Source organism: Lithobates pipiens, unplaced genomic scaffold, assembly GCF_037356315.1.
Source record: "Lithobates pipiens isolate NorthernLeopardFrog02 unplaced genomic scaffold, aLitPip1_a1.2 Scaffold_27, whole genome shotgun sequence".
NCBI lineage: Eukaryota > Metazoa > Chordata > Amphibia > Anura > Ranidae > Lithobates > Lithobates pipiens.
In genome coordinates, this window is record NW_027507788.1 from 137,880,689 (window position 1) to 137,904,630 (window position 23,942).

At 42.3% G+C, this 23,942-nt stretch overlaps 1 protein-coding gene across 2 annotated transcripts in view; it reads left to right on the plus strand.

Moving 5' to 3' along the window:
- TTYH1 (tweety family member 1) overlaps nt 1–23,942 on the plus strand; it is a 279,501-nt gene that overhangs the window by 239,050 nt on the left and 16,509 nt on the right. For both annotated transcript variants that reach the window (XM_077457547.1, XM_077457548.1), the window contains exons 8-11: nt 4,153–4,208; nt 6,624–6,716; nt 10,314–10,406; nt 16,115–16,257. In XM_077457547.1, coding sequence (XP_077313673.1) covers nt 4,153–4,208; nt 6,624–6,716; nt 10,314–10,406; nt 16,115–16,257 — 385 coding nt within the window. The remainder of the gene's footprint in view (nt 1–4,152; nt 4,209–6,623; nt 6,717–10,313; nt 10,407–16,114; nt 16,258–23,942) is intronic.

The following is a 23,942-nucleotide window of genomic DNA, read 5'->3' on the forward strand; positions in this document are numbered from 1 at the left end:
CAGTAATTCTGTTTTTTTTCTGACATGTTGGTGTTATATCTTTCACTTGGATGTTATAAATTGGACTAATTAAATACAGCTGCATAAAACAAAAATGATGTCTGTCTTCATTTCAGGCTGCAAAGCAACAACAGGTTCTTTTCTATACCCACAGTATATAATTAGATGGGTAAAGGCAGTCCCAAGGACCCGTTCAAGTTTATAGTATCCACAAGATGTTTTCTTTTTTTTAAATATTATATATACAGTATACATATTTCCAAAATACTGTGTAATCCATAAATGCCAGCAAGAAACTGCATTGCACCTGTACACATGTGTTATGTTGCAATTAAGACTCCACAATATCCAAACCAAGTGCGTTTCCAAGCATAATTGCTTATATGTTGTTCCTTGGTATATGTTGGCAGTGCTAGTTAAGGTGCAGCAGACCAGGGTGTAGTAAGTGCTGTGGGCAAATCCAGAAGGTATGCATGCAGATCTTGTATAGGACCCCTTCTACAGTAAGAAACTATTATATGAAAATAGATTACAGATCCATTAATTAGTAGATGAGTATGGATTATTTAGGAAAAATAAGGATATTGTTTAGATTAACTTTAAGTAGATCTATGCATGTTCAAAGCGGAGCCAGAAAATCCACTGTGGTAATGTTGGAAAATCTGCATACAAACCTACAGTAATCAGCAAAATTAAGCCAGATACTGTAAGGACAATTGTGGCTGCTCATGTGTAATGTGTTCACATATGTCAAACCCCAGAGATGGTTGCTCAGTTCCACAATGTAATCTGGAGTCAGCTGGCACAAATTAAGCAAATCAATTTAGAGAAGAACATACTATCGTCCATGTGGCTACAACAGACCCATACTCATACTCATTCCCATGGTAACTGCATTCAGTATATATATTTATTACATTTATTAAAACATTAATCACTAAAAACAAATGCTGGCACCACCCCATCAAAGAGCTAGCAATCAGAATTAAAGTGCACTTTCCTAATTACGTTCAGTCTGGCTTCGAAGTTTATGTATAGCTAAAACGTCCTTATTTTGTTTTTAATGGTCTTAAACCCTTTGTAATTTTTATTGCTCAGTTAAAGCGGGAGTCTGCCGGGACTCCGCGTTTTTTTTTTTTTTTAAAAGCCAGCAGCTACAAATACTGCAGCTGCTGACTTTTAAAATAGTGACACTTACCTGTCCAGCGCGCCCGCGATGTTGGCACCCGAAACCGATCTCTAGATCGTCTCTCGGGTGCTGCCGCCGCCATCTTGGGTATGGGAATCAGGAAATGGAGCCTTTCGGCTTAATTTCCCGGTTCCCTACTGCGCATGCGCGAGTTGCGCTGCGCAATAAGGACGGTCCCCGCTGCCTCTGGGATCTGTGTGTTTCCCAGCAGGCAGCGGGGCACTTGCGGAAAGGGGCGGGCACTTGCGGAAAGGGGCGTAATCTACTTATTGGAATTGTCTGTAGACCCCCGAAACAAGATTGTATAAATTTACAGATCTTGGGAAGGGTACAGAAAATTTTTTGTAGCATTGAAGGTCCCAGTGAGCACAGTGGCCTCCATCATCTGTAAATGGAAGAAGTTTGGAACCCCCAGGACTCTTCCCAGAAGGGCCCGCCCAGCCAAACTGAGCAATCAGGAAAGAAGGACCTTAGTCAGGGAGGTGACCAAGAACCCAATGGTCACTCTGACAGTGCTTCAGCATTTCTCTATGGAGAGAGGCAAATCTTTCAGAAGAACAACCATCTCTACAGCACTTCAGCAATCAAGCCTATATGGTAGAGTGGCCAGACGGAACCCACTCCTCAGTAAAAGGCACATGACAGACTGCCTAAGTTTGCCAAAAGGCACCTGAAGGTCTCTCAGACCATGAGAAACAAAATTCTCTGATCTGATGAAACAAAGAATGAACTCTTTGGCCTGAATGTCTGGTGGAAACCAGGCACCGCTCATCACCTGGCTAATACCATCCCTAGAATGAAGCATCATGGTGGCAGCATCATGCTGTGGGGATGTTTTTCAAGGGCAGGAACTGGGAGACTAGTCAGGATCGAGGGAAATATGAATGCAGCAATGTACAGAGACATCCTTTTTTGTTTCAATAATTTTTATTCAAGTTTTAAACAATACAGAGCAAAGGTCTTGGCCTTGAATTTCACAGTCCATAGTTTTTGTATATCAAATAACATGAGTTACAGTCACAGATAGTCCGCCACCTCATCTGCTGAGCCTGGATGAAAATTTCTTTGTTATTTTCCTTTATGCGTTTTTAAATCCCGGTTGGTATGTTTCTAAAACTGTTATGTACAGAGACATCCTTGATGAAAACCTGCTCTAGAGCGCTCTGGGCCTCAGACTGGGGCAAATGTTCATCTTCCAACAGGGCAACGACCCTAAGCACACAGCCAAGATAACAAAGGTGTTGTTATGGACAACTCTGTGAATATCCTTGAGTGGTCCAGCCAGAGGCCAGACTTGAACCCGATTGAACATCTCTGGAGAGATCTGAAATTGGCTGTGCACTGACGCTCCCCATCCAACCTGATGGGGATTGAGAGGTCCTGCAAAGAAGAATGGGAGAAACTGCCCAAGCTAAGGTGTGCCAAGCTTGTAACATCATACAAAATGACTTTTGGCTGTAATTGGGGCCAAAGGTGCTTCAACAAAGTATTGAGCAAAGGCTGTGAATACTTATGTATGGGATTTTTTTAGTTTTTAGTTTTATATAAATTTGCAAAGATTTCAAACAAACTTCTTTCACGTTGTCATTATGGGGTATTGTTTGTAGAATTATAAGGAATTTAATCCACTTTGGAATTAGAGTGTAACAACAACAAAATGTGGTAAAAGTGAAGCGCTGTGAATACTTTCCAGATGCACTGTAGTGCAGAATGGATTTTTATTAGTGTCTATGTCCCTGTGACCTTTATTACTGAGACAGAAAGTAATGGGAAATTCTGAATTTTCATCAAGAAGATTGGCTAAGCCAACCCTTTACACCCACCTGTCCCATTCGTAGAAGCCATGCTACAGCTTCTGTGAATAAAACAGGATCTAAGAACGGAGGACAGGCGGATGGTTGATAAGTTGATTCATAGATCCCATTTCATTTATAGAAACTCTAGTACAGCTACTATGAATGGAGGAGCTGGGTGGAGCGGGTGGGCATAGTCCATCTCTCTAGAAGTTAGTGTGTGACTGCCCCTTAGTTCTGCTAACCAGTGCTGCACCAGAAGATTACAGCAGCAAGGGTGGTTAGGCATGGATGGAGAAGGATTTCAGCATGAGAGACACATCTTACTAAGGCTTCTTTCACACTGGGGCGGGAGCAGCGTCGGCGGTAAAGCGCCGCTATTTTTAGCGGCGCTTTACCGTCGTTTTAGCGGCGGTGTGCGGGCGCTAGCGGGGTGGTTTTAACCCCCGCTAGCGGCCGAAAAGGGGTTAAACCCGCCCGCAAAGCGCCGCTGCATCGGCGCTTTGCCGGCGGTATTGCCGCGGTGTCCCATTGATTTCAATGGGTAGGAGCGGTATAGGAGCGGTGAATACACCGCTCCTTCACCGCTGCAAAGATGCGGCTAGCAGGACTTTTTTCACCGTCCTGCCAGCGCATCGCTCCAGTGTGAAAGCCCTCCGGCTTTCACACTGGAGTTAAAGGGGCCGGTTTTTTTCAGGCGTTACACAGGCGCTATTTTTAGCGCTGTAACGCCTGAATACCGCCCCAGTGTGAAAGCAGCCTAAGAGACATATCCTACTAACTCTAAGTGCACCCTTGTGCTGATTTTTCAGTTTTTTATTGAGGTTGCACGTAGACTTTAATCATTCCCTACTCTATTCAAAAATAAAAACGTTTTGGCTATACTTTTAATTTACCAGCCTGTGGTATCTGACAACTATAATCTCAACCTGTAGTATACAATTATTGGCTTTAGTACCTATGTATGTTATCTCCCCTAAAAATCATTCAAAATTACTTTTTTTTTTAGGTAATTTGTTTGGGTAATTAAAAAAAATAATAAGTTTGCTTTTGCATACACTTTAGTTTTATTTGTTTGATTAAGTAAAATGTGTGCCTTGTGATCAGTGATGTTTCTGTCAAACTTATTGCCGATTTCCAGTACTTAAACTTTCTTTTTTTTTATCCTAGATATTTTAGAGTATTACATTACGTGTAACCAGGAAGTTACAAACCCCTTTCGACAGGTACTGCTGAATTACACTAAATGAGTGTTAAAAAAAATTGAAACATTAACCACTTAAGGACCGGAAAAATTTGTCCCCTTAATGATCAGGCCATTTTTTGTGATGCGGCACTGTGTCGCTTTAACTGACAATTGTGCGGTCATGCAACGTTGTACCCAAGCAAAATTTACGTCCTTTTTTTCCAACAAATAGAGCTTATTTTTTGCACTATAAACAAAAAAAGAGAGACAATTTTGAAAACAAAAACAATATTTTTTACTTTTTGCTATAATAAATATCCTCAAAAAATTTAAAATTGCTTTCTTTAGTAGTTTAGGCCAATATGTATTCTTCTACATATTTTTTGGTAAAAAAGGGGTTAAGTCTTCCCTAGGGAGGTGTTTTTAACTGTGTGGGCAGTGTACTGACTGGAGAGATCACTGTTCCTGATCACTAGGAACAACAGATCTATCTCCACTCCCCTGTCAGCATGGGGATCTGTGTGTTTACACACACAGATCCCTGTTCTGGCTCTCTGTGGAGCGATCACGGGTGGCCGGCGGACATTGCGGCCGCTGGCCACGTGCATAGGTGCCGGCGGCAGGTGCATGCCCCCTATCGCTCTTAAAGCGGCCAATGTACATCTACGGTGACTCATCCAGGAGAGTCAACCTGCTGCAGTATATAAACAGCAGGTGGTCGACAAGTGGTTAATATATGCTTTATTGCTGTAAGAAATTTAATATATGTAAACTCTAACAAAAAACTTCTATAATTTGCTCTTTTTTGGTCTTCTTAATATACCATTGAAAGTGTTTTGTTATAACTGTTTGATAAGTGCAGAAAGTACCTGTTGATTTTGCCAGAAATCTTGTGAACTGATACTTCCTGTGCTCTTTAACTGTGTGCAAGGAGGAGTTATGGAGATGAGGAGGCGAGAGGAAATAAGGAGAGATCTGTGTTCTTTTGTATCATCAGAATTATAGTAGGCAGGGCTGACACCACCTACTTAATGATTCAAAGCTGTGTTGTCATGTCAAAAAGGAGTTCAGGAACATATTTTATTTCTGGAAAATCAACAGATATTTTCTGTATTTGTAGGGATAACACATGGGGAAAAGTGCATGTATTCCAGATTGAGGTCAGGCATACACATGTAACTAAAGGTGGGGTGTTTTCAGATTGGTTATTATTCTAAAAGGTTATTATCTTGTCAAATCCTCTCTCTAGCTTGGTGCTTTGGGCTAAATGTAATCAGAGAATCAAGCACTGGTCCAAGTAAAAAATGTCCTGAATTATGTAGACTGCTTCCTCCAGATCACAGATTCTGTACTTATTCTTTAATGGTTCTTGTACTTCTTTCTACATGATGTGTCTAAGAAGATGGTAGGAGCACACTATACTTCTGGCACTTCATTCAACGGTTATTTTTTCTGTACTTGCAACATGTTTAACAGATGGAGAAATCTGCATGTATACTAAAGCTGTACTAAAGTTTTAATTTTTTTTCACATATGCTTTAAAAGAAAAGTCCCCCCCCCCCCCTTTGACCACCAGCCTTTGCACATAAGATTAAAGAGAACATACTTCTTGATTTCTGCAGAAAACAGCCTTTCTACCAGCAGACCTATCCTCTTTTAGCCCAGTGTTTACTAGCCACTGAATTTATAGCTCCTGTTTTGATAAGGTGCATATGCTAAGCTTAAGGTGGGTTATTGGCAGATTGGTTATCATTCTCTAATATCAAACTCTAGCTCCAGTTTGGTGCATGGGCCTGACTGTAATTAGAGCTTCAAACACTTGTCCTAGTAAATATAGCACCAAATTATGTATTGGTTGTATTCTTCAAATTACAGATTTTTTTTTTTTTTTGTGCAAATGTTGGAAGAGTCAATATAAGGTTTCTAGGGTTGCAAGAGTACAGCAGTACAAGTCCCTTTTGGTCCCTTCAAGTACCCATGAAAGTTCTTTGGATCTTAAGATGTAAATTACATTTTGACTTTTACATAAGTTAAACTTTGTTCCAGTGAGTAGTAGAGGCTCTTGCCTAAGTCTTGTCCCTTCATCAGGGCAAAGGATTTGTAGTTCTATCCATTCAATTTCTAAATTTACACAGCACATCAGACAACAGAGCCACATTGATGACCTGATTTTTCTGTACTGTTAAGTATTACTGCTAGCGCTAGGTCACTTCCACTTCCCCAGATCTGATTCACAGGGTGTTACGGTGGAGGATGGTAATAAGCCAAATTCAGGTAATCAGCTTCCAATAATACATTTCCAATCTTTTTGTATTGCATTAATGCATGACGTTTTATATTAAATAAAAGATTACAATTATTACAATTCTGCTGCAATTTTTACTACAGAAAATTATTAATGTATATTTTTGCTGTGTATGTACATAGATAGGTAACTCTACTTCTTTTTACACAGAAATTGACCATGTCACAGAGATCTCTGTCCAATATTCATCCTCAGCTTCATGGCTTGGAAAGAGAAGCAATACCACAATTTCCAACAGCAGAAGTAAGTACATGTATTTTTCTTTCTATAGTAGCAAAATTCAACTCCAGCAACAGAGAAAAGTTTGTATGCAGTAGTTCGTTGCTCCATCCCTTTCCTCAAAGCTATTAAAAACAATGTAACCCCCTACACTTGGATTCATTAATTATGTTTTTTTTACATTATGTAGCATTAGTGCAAGAGTGTCTTTTGGGAAAAATGGTAGGGAGTTACTGGATTTTTCAATGATTTTTTTGCAGAACAGCTCACACAAACACCTTGGTGCCCAAATACTAAGGCATTCAGGTAATAAGGTAATAAATATTATTTAAACAAACACCACTGACTATTGCGAGTTGGCTACGCAAAGTAGAGGACATAAACAAAATGGAAGACTTGATACTTACGGCGCAGAATAAGTTTGAAAAGTACTCCAAAACGTGGAGCTTCTGGAACCTGTTTATCTTGTCTGATGAAGCGTTGACTTTACTTAGATCATAAAACGTTCTCTAGCAAACGCTTAGGCGGCGTACACACGCGGGGACTGTCTGCCGAAACTAAGTTCGTCAAACAGTCCGCTCAAACTTTTGAATGAACGAACACGCCCACACACGGCACTTTTTGAGCGGACAAATACGGCAAACTTTGTTCGTCGTACTAAGTCCGCGCAACTTTTGAAATGAGCGGACTCGCCCACACACGAGGCAACAGTCCGCTCATTTCGAGCGCGTGTGCAGGTAGGCGGGGCTCCGCCGCCTGGAATGGACTTAAAGGGGAACCCCAACGCCGAAAAATCGGCGTGGGGGTCCCCCCAAAGTCCACAACAGACCCTTGTCCGAGCACGCTACCCGGCCGGCCAGGAAAGGGGGCGAGCGAGCGTGCCCCCCCTCCTGAGCCGTACCAGGCCGCGTGCCCTCAACATGGGGGGTGCCTTGGGGAAGGGGGGGCCGCGCGGCCCCCCCACCCCAAAGCACCTTGTCCCCATGTTGATGAGGACAAGGGCCTCTTCCCGACAACCCTGGCCGTTGGTTGTCGGGGTCTGCGGGCGGGGGGGCTTATCGGAATCCGGGAGCCCCCTTTAATAAGGGGGCCCCCGGATACCGGCCCCCCACCCTATGTGAATGAGTATGGGGTACAATGTGACCAACCCATGTGACATATACCATGTGACACCGCCCCATTGTCACTATATAAGTGGCCGCTCAGCGCGGCTCTGGCATTCCGGCCGGAGAGAGCGACGTGTCAACATCTCCTGGAGAAGAACAAGAAGAACAAGAAGAAGGCGCGGTGGCCCGGCAGAAGAACCGAAGAGGGGGACAAGACCCCCGAAGTCGGGAGAAGAGGCCGGCGGCGGGGAGGAAGAAAGCCGGACTCCTCCGCTAGCAAAAGAGCTACAAGAAGATAGCGGAGGAGTCCGGCGAGAAGACCCCCGAAGACGGAAGACCCCCGGAGCTGTGCAATAAAATATTTTATCTCGTGTGTTGTGTTTTTTTTTGGGTACTTTTATTTTACAGGTGAATGGGTAGGGGTACATTGTACCCCATACTCATTCACATAGGGTGGGGGGCCGGTATCCGGGGGCCCCCTTATTAAAGGGGGCTCCCGGATTCCGATAAGCCCCCCTGCCCGCAGACCCCGACAACCAACGGCCCCCTTTCCTGGCCGGCCGGGTAGCGTGCTCGGACAAGGGTCTGTTGTGGATTTTTTTCGGCGTTGGGGTTCCCCTTTAAGTCCATTCCAGGCGGCGGAGCCCGCGACGTCTCCGTCGCGGGCCCCGCCTACCTGCACACGCGCTCGAAATGAGCAGACTTCCCTCCGAGCGGGAACAGTTTGCTCATTTCGAAAGTAGCCTACACACGGGCGGACTGTTCGCTCAAACCAAGTTTCAGCGGACAGTTTTTCGGAATTTCCGAAAAACTTTGTTCGTCAAACTGTCCGCTGAAACTGTCCGCTGAAGCCCCACACACGAGCGGACTGTCCGCTGAAACACTGTTCAGCGGACAAAGTTGAGCCAACAGTCCGCCCGTGTGTACGTGGCCTCAGTCTTCCCAACTACACCATTGTAATCCTTTTCCCCACTCCCCCCCCCCTCCACCCTTTCCCTCCTCTTTCCTCCACCCCTCTTTTTATAGTTTATTTTCTTCCTCTATCTACTTCTCGATCTACTATGATCTTTGAAAATACAAAAAAGACGAAGGGATTGTATGGTCTAATGCCTCATCGTGTAGCTACTTTACATTGTTTTATGTCTAACAAAATGAAATGAAAAAAGCTATATTAGACTTACCTATTATTTACATCTATATGGGCCTTTGTTACCTCTGTATGCAGATTCATTTGTTGGACAATTTATATATTGTTTGTTTGGAATTGCTCACGGTAGCATTATGTTGATGTTTTACCTGGGCTTTGCCCTCCCTGAGCTTGAAAAAGAGTTAAGAATACTACTGAATTGCATAGCTTACTGCTGGTAAATGTGTTTAATGTATGTATGATAGTTTGTCCCCCCTACACCACCACGATCTAGACCACTTTGCTTAGGCTTAATGTATCAGTATAGTCTTGCATGTATTTCTTAGCCTACCATGGCCTAGAAGTGCATACACTCCTACAAAAAGCAAAAATACTAGGTAGTAGAGATTTGGCCTAGGAATGTAACAGTTTCCACCCTTTGTAATTGGAAATAGAGGTTCTGTTTATTGATTGTAGGCTGGTTTATGGACAAGCTTGCGCATATGCAGTTTGATCATGATTATGGTTGCACCAGATACCCAAGTACACTTCACTCCCAGTACAGGAGTGGTATTGGAATATCTGTACTAGCCTTGGTTTAGGAGGTAAAGGGCTTGATTTGAAGCATTATAGAGTGATGTGATTAACGAAAGTAAACTTGTTGGTAAGAAAGAAAGATGGGGCTTTGCACCTGTTGTGTATTACCTGTAAATTATTATTTGCATTCTACTCTTATTTGCTTATAAGTACTGATATAGAATTTCAGTTACAAGTAGTCAACGAATAAAAAGGCAGTGTTGGGCTTCTATCAATGAGCACTTAAAAGACATTTTAAGTGCTCCTTGATAAAACCAAAGTTTATTCTTGTAATAAAAAATGTCTTAAAAAAAGATTAGTGTAAACATTTAAATACTAAAACTGACCAAACAAATATAATCTCTCCTCTAAAGTCTTCATGGAGTTTTCCAAAGTCTCGCAGCCTTTTCATACTTCTCTTATACAGCTTCTTTTATTTCCTGACCTGCTTTACTGACCTATTTTGTTTGATGGCTTACCTCTTTCTGGTCATAAATTTCAAGATAACATTTTTTTACCCAGTACTGTGTATTTAGAAGCGTCAAATGCTTTTTTTGTCAATGCTCTTCTGCTTTTAGATGTAATGGCAGTGTTTTTTTTTCCTGCCTCTAAACTCCTCTAAAAGCCTATGTATGCATGGAAACATAAACATAAAAATGTCAGATGCCAATAGGAGCTGTTGAAAAAACATCCAGTGTTTAAAACAATTTAGTGTTAGCAGTTGTTTTGTTTTGCCTTGTACATAAGCATCTTATTTAGAATTTATACATTAATATAAGTCTGATTTTGCTCTTACCTCCTTTTCCCAAACAGAAAAACTTATTAGTGGTCCAGGCAATGCTGAATACAACAGAGGGAAATTTTCATCATTTGGTTGCTTTGCTGAATTGCCGAGGCCTTCATAAGGTACGTAAAAGCTTGATCTTTGATATAGCTGAAAGTGGAAATCCAGACAAAACTTTTCTTTTAGCTTTGGATCAGATGGAAAAGGATATAAAAAAAAAACCTCAGGCTTTTTTTGCTGTCTTTAACCACTTCAGCCCAGAGCAGAGCACTTTTTGCGATTCGGCACTGCGTCGATTTAACTGACAATTGTGCGGCGGTGCAACGTGGCTCCCAAACAAAATTGATGTCTTTTTTTTTCCCACAAAGAACTTTCTTTTGGTGGCATCTGATCCCCCCTGCGGTTTTATTTTTTTTCAATTTTGAATTTCTTTTTATTTTTTACATTTTGCTATAATAAATATCCCCCAAAAATATATAAAAAAAACATTTTTTTCCCTCAGTTTAGGCCGATATGTATTTTTTATATAAAAAAAAATCGCAATAAGTGTTTATTGATTGGTTTGTGCAAAAGTTATAGCGTTTACAAAATAGGGGATAGTATAAAATAGTGTTGTTGTTTTTTACTAGTAATGGCGGCAATCTGCAATTTTTATTGTGACTGCGACATTATGGCGCACACTTTTGACACATTTTTGGGACCATTGTCATTTATGCAGCAATCAGTGCTGTACAAATGCACTGATTCCTGTGTAAATGACACTGGCATGGAAGGGGTTAACCACTAGGGGGCAGGGTAAAGGTTAAGTGTGTCCTGGGGCGTGTTTCTAACTGTGAGGGGGTGTGGCTACGTGTGACACACCACTCATCTCTGCTCCCGATCACAGGGAGCAGAGATCAGTGACACTGTCACTAGGCAAAACGGGAAGATGCTTGTTTACATTAGCATGTCCCCGTTCTTCCTCCTCGTGAGATGATCGGGGGTATTGCCGCGGCAATCGAGTCCGCAGGATACGCAACCCGACTCACGGAGGCCCCGGCTGGCGCGTGCACACAATGGCATGGCGGCAAATTTAAAGGAATGTACCTGTGCGCCCATTTGCCCAGCCATGCCATTCTGCCGATGTACAACGGCGTGTGCAGGTCAGGAAGCAATTAAGTAGAATTTCCCTAACTTGGTAATGTTGATATACTACATAAAATAAACAAGATCAAAGATAATTAATTAAGGTATAATTGGATTGTTGCCCTGCATGCATGTATGAATACACATGCAATTTCAATCTATAGACCTAACTAGCTGATTTTTTATTGATCTTATTGATCTTTATTGTGTATGACAGGGTCCCTGCTTGCTGTGCATGTTGAATATGTTTTTTGCCTCCTGTGCCAAAAAAAATTCGGAAAATAACCTGAATATTATTATTATTATTATTAATATATTATATTTATATAGCACCACCAGTTTGTGCAGTGTTGTAAAAACTAAAAAGAGACAGTATAGTTACAATTCAAATCAATACAAGAGGATTAGAATTCTGCCTATGCGAGCTAAGAATCCAAAAGTGAGTGGCAAGTGATACAAAAGATATTAAAGTGATTGTAAACGACCACCTTGTAAAACAACCCATTCAGTTTAAAATAGAAACGATAGGCAAAACATTTGTGTAGGGATGAGCCCGATGTTCGAGTTGAACGTAAATTCGATTTGAACATCCGGTGTTCACCCGTTCGTCGAATAGCGAACAATTTGGAGTGTTCGCGGCAAATTCGAAAGCCGTGGAACTCCCTTTAAAAGTCTATGGGAGAAATCAAAAGTGTTAATTTTAAAGGCTTATATGCATGGTATTGTAATAAAAAGTGTTTGGGGACCTGGATCCTGCCCCAGGGGACATTTTTCAATGCAAAAAAAAAGTTTTAAAAACGTCCGTTTTTTTGGGAGCAGTGATTTTAACAATGCTTAAAGTGAAACAATAAAAGCAAAATAATCCTTTAAATTTCATACTTGGGGGTGTCTATAGCATGCCTGTAAAGTGGAGCATGTTTCCAGTGTATACAACAGTCCCTGCACAAAATTACATTTCTAAAGGAAGAAAAAATCATTTAAAAGTACTTGCGGCTATAATGAATTGTCGGTCCTGGCAATACACATAAAAGTAATTGAAAAAAACAGCATGTGATTCCCCCACAGTCCATTACCAGGCTCTTTGGGTCTGGTATGAATAGTAAGGGGAACCCTGAACCAAAATTGAAAAAAAAACTGCTTGGTGTCCTCCCAAATTCCTTTTGGTCTGGTATTAATATTAAGGGGAACCCCGTGCCATTTTTTTTTAAAATGGCGTGGGGGTCCGGCTCAAATTTGAAGGGGAACCCTGTGTCAATTTTTTTTCAAAAAATGGTGTGGAGGTCCCCCAAAAATCCATACCAGACCCTTATCCGAGCACACAACCTGGCAGGTCTCAGAAAAAGAGGGGAGGATGAGAGAGCACCCCCCCGTACCGTAAGAGGCCACATGCCCTCAACATGGGGAGGGGTCTTTGGGGTAGCCCGCCAAAGCACCTTGTCACCATGTTGATGGGGACAAGGGCCTAATCCCCACAACCCTTTCCCGGGTGACCCCTCCCCCTCTGATGCTACGGGGAAGCCATAAAGAAGTCAGAGGGGGTGGGTCTCCCAGGGGCGTCACCATTTGGCCCCGCCCTCAGTTATAAAAGAACTGTCACCTGCGAAGATGTGTCATATGGCGGGAACCTCCCATGGAGGTGGGTCGTTCACGGCTTTTTTTTTTTCGGTCTGTTGGAGCGAGAGAAGAAGAAGATGAATGGACTTCGTGGGATATTTTTATTTTTTTAATTTTTTTATAAAAAAAAAAAAGCCGTGTCTTGTCATTTTTACCATCTTGACACTTTTTTTGTGAAATGGTAGGAGTATATTTGTACTCCATTACCATTTCACACGGGGGGGGGTGGGATCTGGGGGTCCCCTTGTTAAAGGGGGCTTCCAGATTCCGATAAGCCCCCCGCTTGCAGACTCCGAGAACGACCAGGCAAAGGTTGTGGGCATGAAGCACTTGTCCCTATCAACATGGTGGCAAAGCACCCTCCCCATATTGAGGGCATGTGGCCTGGTACGGTTCAGGAGGGGGTGCGCTCTCTCACCCCCCCCCCTTTTTTCCTGCGGCCTGCCAGGTTGCGTGCTCGGATAAGGGTCTGGTATGGATTTTTGGGGAGACCCCCCGCCATTTTTTTTTACATTTTGGCGCAGGGTTTCCCTTAATATCCATACCAGACCTGAAGAACCAGGTATGGAATATGGGGGACCCCATGAAAAAAAAATTTCAATTTTGGTTTTGGGGTTCCCCTTAATGTTCATACTAGACCCAAAGGGCCTGGTAATGGACTGTGGGGGAATTTCATGCCTTTTTTAAAATTACTTTTATGTGTGTTGCCAGGATTGAAAATTCATTATAGCCGTGAGTACTTTTAAATGACTTTTTTTCCTTTAGAAATGTAATTTTGTGCAGGGACTGTTGTAAACACGGGAAACATGCGCCACTTTACAGGCATGCTATGGACACCCCCCAGGTACGAAATTTAAAGGAATATTTAACTTTTATTGTTTCACTATGTTGCATTATTAAAATCACTGCTCCCGAAAAAACTGCCATTTTTAAAACTTTTTTTGCATTTTGCATTGATACATGTCCCCTGGGGCAGGACCCAGGTCCCCAAACACTTTTTATGACAATACCATGCATATAAGCCTTTAAAATGAGCACTTTTGATTATTCATGTTCTTGTCCCATAGACTTTAACGGTGTTCGCATGTTCTGCTGCGAACCGTATGTGGGGGTGTTCGGGTCATCCCTACACTTGTGTATAGATATAAAAATAACATTATAAATACCCTTTTTTCCTTTTTTATAAGTGATAACATAACTTCTATTCTTAGCTGCATAAGAGCTGGGGGAGGAGAAGCAACAGCACCCTGAGATTCCCAGTGAATGGCTGTGCAGCAGGGGCATGTCGGGACAAGTCTGATCACTGGAGGAGGGCAGGCTGAGTTCCCAGCATAACTAGGGAACTGACCTGTTCTACTGCTTAGTGTGGTCAGTTTTTAATAGAAAAGTAGAGGGATTGGTAGGAACAGCAAGTCTGTCACACAAAGGAAGCAATACAAAGAGAGCTGGATACTTTCTCATACAAGTACATGGTACAAGAGGCACATATCAGAATGTGAAATGTTGGGGTAACGAATGCCTTAACTGTAAGGTTGGCCATACATTCACATAATTCCCCCATCAACAAGGCAGTGCTGACAGGAGAATCCATTGTCTACTCCCGAGGGGGTGGTGTGGGGGGGGGGTGCTTCCGTCTCCATCCGGGAGAAGACAATGATTATTTCTAGCGGCTCTAGCAAGTGAATCTGGAAGGTTGGTTGTACCCAAGTTGATTGACTGATTAACATGGTACATTCAACGTGCCCATTAATGGTTTGAATCTTGGCCGGTTCCTGCTGAACCTGTCAAAACTGGAACCATGTATGGCAGGCCCTATGCAAAAGATAGAAGTAATGATTTTTTTTAGCTGACAGTGGGATAGGCTTCCCTGAAGATATGAGTTTTGAAGGATTACCTAAAGGAGGTGAGAGTAAGAAAAGTTGCACAGATCAGGGTAGGGAATACCAGAGGATAGAAGACTGTCTGGAGGTCAGAGTGGGAGGGAGTGATGAACAATGGAGATAGAGAGCAAGAGGTTGGGAGAGCAGTGAACATTTTGGGTAATATCTTAAGATGAGGTTGCTGATGTAGCTGGGGGCACAGTTGTGGATGGCTTTTTATGTTAATATTAGTATTTTGAATTTAATAATTTCGGCTAATAGAAGCCAATAGAGGTACTAGCAGAGGGGTGCTAGAGTCACCGAATGGTTGGTGAAGTGCAGGTGTTGCAGCAACATTCATGATAGAATGAAGGAGGGGAATGTAGGCCAATGAGATGGGAGCTGCAATAGTTAAGGTGAGAATTTGTAGCTTTCTGATTTGTTAAGAAGGGGTGAATTTTGGAAATGTTGGAAAGTTTAAGGTGGCAAGAGTTGGAAGTGGACAGCCATCCTTTGCACAGAGGCTATGCCTGTACAGTTGGAAATCTTCCAAAAAAAAATACACATAAAGCTAAGAACAAACAGGTTTGGACATACTCTTATGCCTTGTACACACGGTCGGACATTCCGACAACAAAATCCATCAGATTTTTTCTGACGGATTTTGTGCCAAACTTGTCTTGCATGCACACGGTCGGACAAAGTTGTTTGAAAATCCGGTCGTTCGGAATGAGGTGACGCTCGTTGCATACGACGGGTCTACGTAGAGGCTAGTAGCCTATAGCTTTGGTCTCGTAATTTAATCTGAGCATGTCTGGCACTTTGTCCGAATTCTCTACAAATGATCGGAAAAAGTCAGATCGGATCTTGTTGTCGGAAAATTTTAGATCCTGCTCTCAAACTTTGTGTGTTGGAAATTCTGACGGAAAAAGTCCGATAGGGCCCACACATGATCGGATTTGCCGACAACATAATCCGTTCTGACATTTTTAGTCGGAAATCATGTGTACAGGGCATTAAGGTACCTAACAGAGGAGTTATTACTCAATACCACTAAATAGGATTCAAGGTTTCATTCTTCCCCAGTATTTTTTTTTTAGGTGGTTTGTGGTTTCTATGTATTAGGTTTTCTGTAAAAATGTATGAGGGAAGTGGCCCCATCACAAAAAGAAAAAAAACAACCTCAGAAATGAATGCATTAAATATCTAAGGTGTTTTTTTCTCTTTTGCAGGACTATGTGGATGCTCTAAAAGGGCTTTGTTATGATGGAATGGAAGGCATCCTGTTTCTGCTTCTGTTCTCTTTTCTGTCGGCTCTCTCCTTCACAGCTGCCATATGCAGCCTGCCTCGTGCATGGAAACGTTTCCAGAACAGGTGAGTTACATTCTGACAGTCACACAGATCTCCTTGTTCACCATACTCATTGCAATTACATTTATGTTCTTTATGGTGTTTTATTCATCTATTACAGCATATATGTATTAAGGATACAAACAGTACAAGACATCATGACTTGTTAAACAGGCCATAAAATAACAAACGTCTCACGCACAAATTCGCAACACGATACATACAATTATTTAAATAAACATATCCATGGGTATTATACCTTTTTTTAATTTTTTAGGACATGTTTGGCTAACTTACCGTATATACTCGAGTATAAGCCGAGATTTTCAGCCTCTTTTTTGAGGCTGAAAGTGCCCCCCTCGGCTTATACTCGAGTCATCGCCGTCTGACTGCTCGATCAGCGTATCGAGCAGACAGACGGCGGACATACTACAATTCGAAAGCCGCGCCTCCGCCTCCGCCTGTGATAGGCGGAACACTCAATTTCCCAGCAGTCAGTGTTCCGCCTATCACGGACATCCGCTCATCCTCGTACTACGGACGAGGATGAGACGATGTCCGTGATAGGCGGAACACAGGCTGCTGGGAAATTCAGTGTTCCGCCTATCACAGGCGAAGGCGGAGGCGCGGCTTTTGAATTTTAGAATGGCCGCCGAGGCGCCGACGAAGAGCGGCGATCCTGGCAAGGCACGGGACGGAGGCAAGGCAAGGCACGGCACGGGACGGAACGGAGGCAAGGCACGACACGGGACGGAGGCAAGGAGGCAAGGCACGGCACGGGACGGAGGCAAGGAGGCAAGGCACGGCACGGGACGGAGGCAAGGAGGCAAGGCACGGGACGGAGGCTCGGGACACAGGCTCGGGACACAGGTAGGCTGGACACACAAACACACACACACACACACACACACACACACACACACACACGGACACACACACACAGGGATGGATGGATGGAGACACACACACACAGGGATGGATGGATACACACACACACAGGGATGGATGGATGGAGACACACACACACAGGGATGGATGGATGGATGGACACACACACACACAGGGATGGATGGATGGATGGACACACACACACACAGGGATGGATGGATGGATGGATGGACACACACACACACAGGGATGGATGGACGGACACACAGGGATGGACGGACACACAGGGATGGACGGACACACAGGGATGGACGGACACACAGGGATGGACGGACACACACACAGGGATGGACAGGCATGTCTCACCCTCGGCTTATACACGAGTCAATAAGTTTGCCAGTTTTTTTGGGGGTAAATTGGGGGCCTCGGCTTATATTCGGGTCGGCCTATACTCGAGTATATACGGTAAGCTTGGTCATATTTGAGTAGAACCTTGTTAACTAGATCAATGTAGAGACTTAGGTTTGGTGCTGTGCAATCTTTTAATTTTTTATAAGATAATTTTCCTGGCATAAAACAAAAGCAGGCACAGCAATACAGTATTTCTTTGTACATATTTTGTATTATTGCGAGTAAGTATGCCGATATGCACAGGGAGGAAAATTTCCTTCACTTCTTCAAATGATTCGGGCGATAATGTGCACTTGTGTAAATATGTTTCATACATTTATGTTTGTTGGTGTTTTTGGTTTGTATTATTAAATCCTCATTATAGACTTTACTTAGAATCCCATTTCCACTTTACAAGAAAGCCTTTACCTAATAATTCAGAGTGCATGCGTTCATCTTGCAGATTACTTTATTAATGCAGACCTGGATTATTAGATTAAAGGCTGATTGGAAATGTACTTTTAAACATATGTTGAGTATTATGAGGCAGTTGAAGGTCAGACATTGAACAACTGCACAGTTTTATTTCTATTTCAGCAAGGGAAAAACTGCGCTATTATCTTAAAATGTTACACCTAAAGAGTTGCAACTCTCCTGTGAGATACATGCAGTAACAAATACAAATCCTAGAGTTGCACTAAATTATAATAAAAAAATAGGAAATTAAATTTGAAAATGTGAAAATATGGTTGTGAAAAAAAATATCTAAATAATATTGAAAGTATACAGACCAAATTGTGATGAAACAAAGTCCTTCAAACGGTAAACACACCATCCATCACCACAGAAGTGTGTGATCTTTAGTTAATACCTCCACCCTAAAGAGTGCTTGCTTACGAGCTTGCAAGGACCTCTTGTTAAAGAAGGTCAATATCGCTTGCGGTTCAAAACCCAGCCAGGGCCTCTCTCCATCCAGGGGAGCTTTGGATTGAAAGAAAGAGATTGCCCTCAAGAAGACTTGGTCATAGACTTGGTCATAGAAGATCCCCAAAAAAGATATAAACTAGCCATAACGTCAGCACATCGCTCCACCTAGTATTGTATATGTGTATTTTTATGTGCATTACTAGGTCTATGCAAGATGATGGGCAAAAGGAAAAATGTTCATGCACTCGCATGAGTTGTACTGCAGTAGTACTAGAAACAAAAAGAAAACTTTTGGTACGAAAAACAGACACGTCAGTTAAAATGCTATAATAGATAAATGTGTAAAAGAAGTCACAAATATACTTATTTAAAGCCAAGTTGAAGTCTTGCACTCTTATCTCTTTATAGCCTTGAACCATTTAATGATTTATGATTGATTTTGCTAGGCAATGCCCTAAAATATTGTGTCCTTGCTGGTTCCAGCCCTCACTCTGCAGTGCTCTGTGGCAACAGAACTGTGTACCAGCCACACCCCTCAGCACAATCTTCATCTCATTTACATGAATTGCAGAGAAAGAGGATTGTCTGACCAGATCTATTACTGGGAACACTGGGTCTGATTACTAGAGTAATCGGATGCCCATTGAACTGCACAGTCATATTTCGATTCCCTGTATAATTGCTGAAAAGCAGAGGTAAAATATGAAAATGGGGATGGTAAAACTGACTGCATATCTGTTTTCAAAGTTTGGATTGGGTTTTAACCTACTCATTAGGCCGCGTACACACGCGGGGACTGTTCGCCCAACTTTGTCCGTCAAACAGTTTCGGCAAACAGTCCGCTCAAAATTAGCATTGACGGACATTGCCACACACGTCGAACGAACAGTTTGCTGAAACCGTGCGCGATGACGTGAACGGCACGTACGACGGGACGAAAAATACGACGTCCTATACACTGCATTATAACTTTCGGCGTGTAAATCCTTTCTGAGCATGCGCGGAACTTAGTTTGACGAACAAGCCTACACACGAGGGGACTGTTCGCTGAAACAAAGTTTCAGCGGACAGTTTTTCGGAATTTCCGAAAAACCTTGTTCAGCGGACTGTTCGCTGAAACTGTCCACTGAAAGCCCACACACGAGCGGACTGTTTGCCGAAACACTGTTCAGCGGACAAAGTTGGGCGAACAGTCCCCGCGTGTGTACGCGGCCTTAGTGTTCTAGCATGTGCTGACTACTTGGCTTAGCACTGTAAGCCCTTGGTACACTAAACGTTTACTGTGGTTTAAAATTTTACAGACATCCAACCTACAGTCATGGCCAAAATTGTTGGCACCCCAGAATTTTTTATTTTTTTTTTAATATCAAGTATTTCTCACAGAAAAGTATTGCAGGAACACATGTTTTGCTATACACATGTTTATTCGCTTTATGTGTATTGGAACAAAACAAAAAAGGGAGGAAAAAAAAGCAAATTGGACATAATGTCACACAAAACTCCAAAAATGGGCTGGTCAAAATTCTTGGCACCCTTTCAAAATTGTGGATAAATAAGATTGTTTCAAGCATGTGATGCTCCTTTAAACTCACCTGGGGCAAGTAACAGGTGTGGGCAATATAAAAATCACACCTGAAAGCAGATAAAAAGGAGAGAAGTTCACTTAGTCTTTGCATTGTGTGTCTGTGTGTGCCACACTAAGCATGGACAACAGAAAGAGGAGAAGAGAACTGTCTGAGGACTTGAGAACAAAAATTGTGGAAAAATATCAACAATATCAAGATTACAAGTCCATCTCCAGAGATCTAGATTTGCCTTTGTCCACAGTGTGCAACATTATCAAGAGGTTTGAAACCTATGGCACTGTAGCTAATCTCTGTGGCCTTGGATAGAAGAGAAATATTTATGGTTGCAACCCAGGATAGTCCGGATGGTGGATAAGCAGCCCCAAACAAGTTCCAAAGAAATTCAAGCTGTCCTGCAGGCTCAGGGAGCATCAGCGTCAGTGCAAACTATCCGTCGACATTTCAATTAAATGAAACGCTATGGCAGGAGCCCCAGGAGGACCCCACTGCTGACACAGAGACATAAAAAGCAAGACTACAGTTTGCCAAAATGTACTTGAGTAAGCCAAAATCCTTCTAGGAAAATGTCTTGTTGACAGATGAGACCAAGATAGAGCTTTTTCGTAAAGCACATCATTCTACTGTTTACTGAAATGGAATGAGGGCTACAAAGAAAAGAACACAGTAACTACAGTGAAATATGGTGGAGGTTCAATGATGTTTTGGGTTTCTTTTGCTGCTTCTGGCACTGGGTGCCTTGAATGTGTGCAAGGCTTCATGAAATCTGAGGATTTTCAAAGGATTTTGGGTCGCACTGTGGAGCCCAGTGTCAGAAAGCTGGGTTTGCATCCAAGATCTTGGGTCTTCCAGCAGGACAATGACCCCAAACATATGCCAAAAAGCACAAGAATGGATGGCAACAAAGCGTTGGAGAGTTCTAAAGTAGCCAGCAATGAGTCCAGATCTAAATCCCATTGAACACCTGTGGAGAGATCTTAAAATTGCTGTTGGGAAAAGGCACCCTTTTAATAAGAGAGACTTGGAGCAGTTTTCAAAGGAAGAGTGGTCCAAAATTCCAGGTGAGAGGTGTAAGAAGCTTATTGATGGTTATAGGAAGCGACTGATTTCAGTTATTTTTTCCAAAGGGTGTGCAACCAAATATTAAGTTAAGGGTGCCAAGAATTGTGACCAGCCCATTTTTGGAGTTTTATGTGACATTATGTCCAATTTGCTTTTTTTCCTCCTTTTTTTGTTTTGTTCCAATACACACAAAGGGAATAAACATGTGTATAGCAAAACATGTTTGTTACTGCAATACTTTTCTGTGAGAAATACTTGATTTTCTGGAAAAATTTCTGGGGTGCCAACAATTTCGGCCATGACTGTATCTCTAAAACATATCCTGACTTTAGCAAGCTATCCTTTACTCACTATCTTAACCTAACGCTATAAATGAATGTGTAACCTGAACCTAAACTTTTAGCCTAACCCTTAAAATTGACATTGACCTCTAAATCTTAGCTCTGACCCTTATCCCAACCTTACCACTTACCATAACCATTAAAACTTTACTCTATAACATATAGGGGTTGATTTACTAAAACGGGAGTGGAAAATCCGGTGCAGCTCTGATAGAAAGCAATCAGCTTTCAGATTTTGTTGCAAAGCTTAACTGAACAAGCTGAAGTTAGAAGCTGATTGGCTACCATGCACAGCTGCATCTGATTAAACACTGTCCAGTTTTAGTAAATCAACCTCACTATATATATCTAAAAAATTTTATGTATTCCTGCTTACAAGTCCTTAGATGTGATTGGAAATATTTTTGTCTATTTGAAGGCTAAGTACATTTTCAACTAGTACAAAAAATACCTGTTGACCCCGTCAGAAATGGTGTGTCCTTGTAACTTCCTGTGGACTGAACGTGGAATCTCTAATTATAGATAGATAGATATTTATACTTTATTGTCATTGTACACATACAACAAAAATGTATCCTGATACTCCTTACAGTGGCAATGAAACACTTCCCAACAAAACAACACATTCATACTCCTAGCACATGTCCACATATCTATATAACCACTTGCCTACTGGGCACTTAAACCCCCCTCCTGCTCAGACCAATTTTCAGCTTTCAGCACTGACGCACTTTGAATGACAATTGCATGGTCATACAACACTGTACCCAAATTAAATCATATTTTTTTTCACAGAAATAGAGCTTTCTTTTGGTGGTATTTAATCACAGCTGGGGTTTTTATCTTCTGCTAAACAACCAAAAAAAAGATGGAAAATTTTGAAAAAAAATAAAAAATCATGTTTCATAGTTTGTTATAAAATTTTGCAAATAGGTAATTTTTCTCCTTCATTGATATGTGCTGATGAGGCAGCACTGGTGTGCACTGATAGGCTGCACTGATGGGCACTGATAGGCTGCACTGATGGGCACTGATATCCACAGATAAGGCGGCACTGATGGGGACAGATAAGGCGGTACTGATGGGCACAGATGGGTGGCACTGAAGGAGACTGACAGGTGTTACTGATAGATGGCACTGATAGGTGGCACTGATGGGCACTGGTAGGTGGCACTGATGGGCACTGGTAGGTGACACTGATGGGCAGCACTGTTGATGAGGCACGGATTGGTAACACTGATAGGTGGCACTGTGGGCACTGGTAGGTGGCGCTGGTGGGCACTGGTAGGTGGCAATGGCAGGTGGCACAGGTGGGCACAGATGAGCTGGCTGGAACTCTCCTTGATCGGGACCAATGTCCCTCTGAGAACCACCGGTGATCGGCTTTTTTTTTTCTCCTCATGCTATCAGCGCGAGGAGAAAAAATAGCTGATTACTGGTTCTGTGTGCATAACATGATCAGTTGTCATTGGTTGACAGCTGATCACGTGGTAAGGGGTCAGGATCGACTCGCTGGGATTGACTCACTGATCACAGAGAACTCTGCGTGAGCTGCAGGGGGCGCGCAGGCCGCTCGGGCATGGGAGGAAGTCTATTGATGCCCTCCTGGCAAAGTAGGTCTGCGATGTAGCTTTCATTTGGCTATATCGCGGATCTGAAGAAGTTAGGTGGTTAAAAAAAAATTTATTCCACATAAAATTTGTAAAACACTGTACCTGGTGGGGTTGGACAATACAGCCCTAGGGAAAAATCGGTACTTTAAGCAATTAGTGTGAGATTTAAGTATTCTATTTCTTTTCCTCAATGGCAATGGGACAAGCACACTGTAACCTGGGTGGGTTGGATCAATACTAATAACTTTTGCCGCTTTTTTTAATTGGCTGGCATATGCTGTGTTCAAATTTGGTAGCTCTGTTTCTATGAAGGCTGTGTTGTTTTTATCACACGAGACAGGTACTTTTTATCCTTTGCCCTGCAGCTGGCATACCACATTACAGCATAGTGGAGAAGAATACTCTCAATGGTACAATGATAGAAATTGATCAGAAGCCCTCAAGGCAATCCAGCCTGTTTCAGTCTCCGAAGGAAAAACAGTCTCTACTGCGATTTCTTTCACTAGAAAAAACGTATTTTGAGACCATGGCAACCCCCTTGTAATATGCACTCCCAAAAATATAATAGTGTCCATCCTTTACACCTCTTCACCACCTATATATACCAGGCAATGATTGATCTTTCTTGATCTCCTATAATCCACTATTATTTCTTTAGTTTTTGCGTTGAGTATGAAATCATTTTCTATACACCACTCAACCAAATGTTGAATTTCCAGCCTATAAGCTGTCTCATCATTATCTCCAATGAGTCCCACTAAAGTGGTGTCATCAGCAAACTTCACTATAGTGTTAAACGCATGTATGGGAGTACAGTGGAACCTTGGTTAACGAGTAACGCTGTTAACGAGCGTTTTGAAAGACAAGTAACTTTTTTTTTAATTCTGACTCGGTTTGCAAGTGTT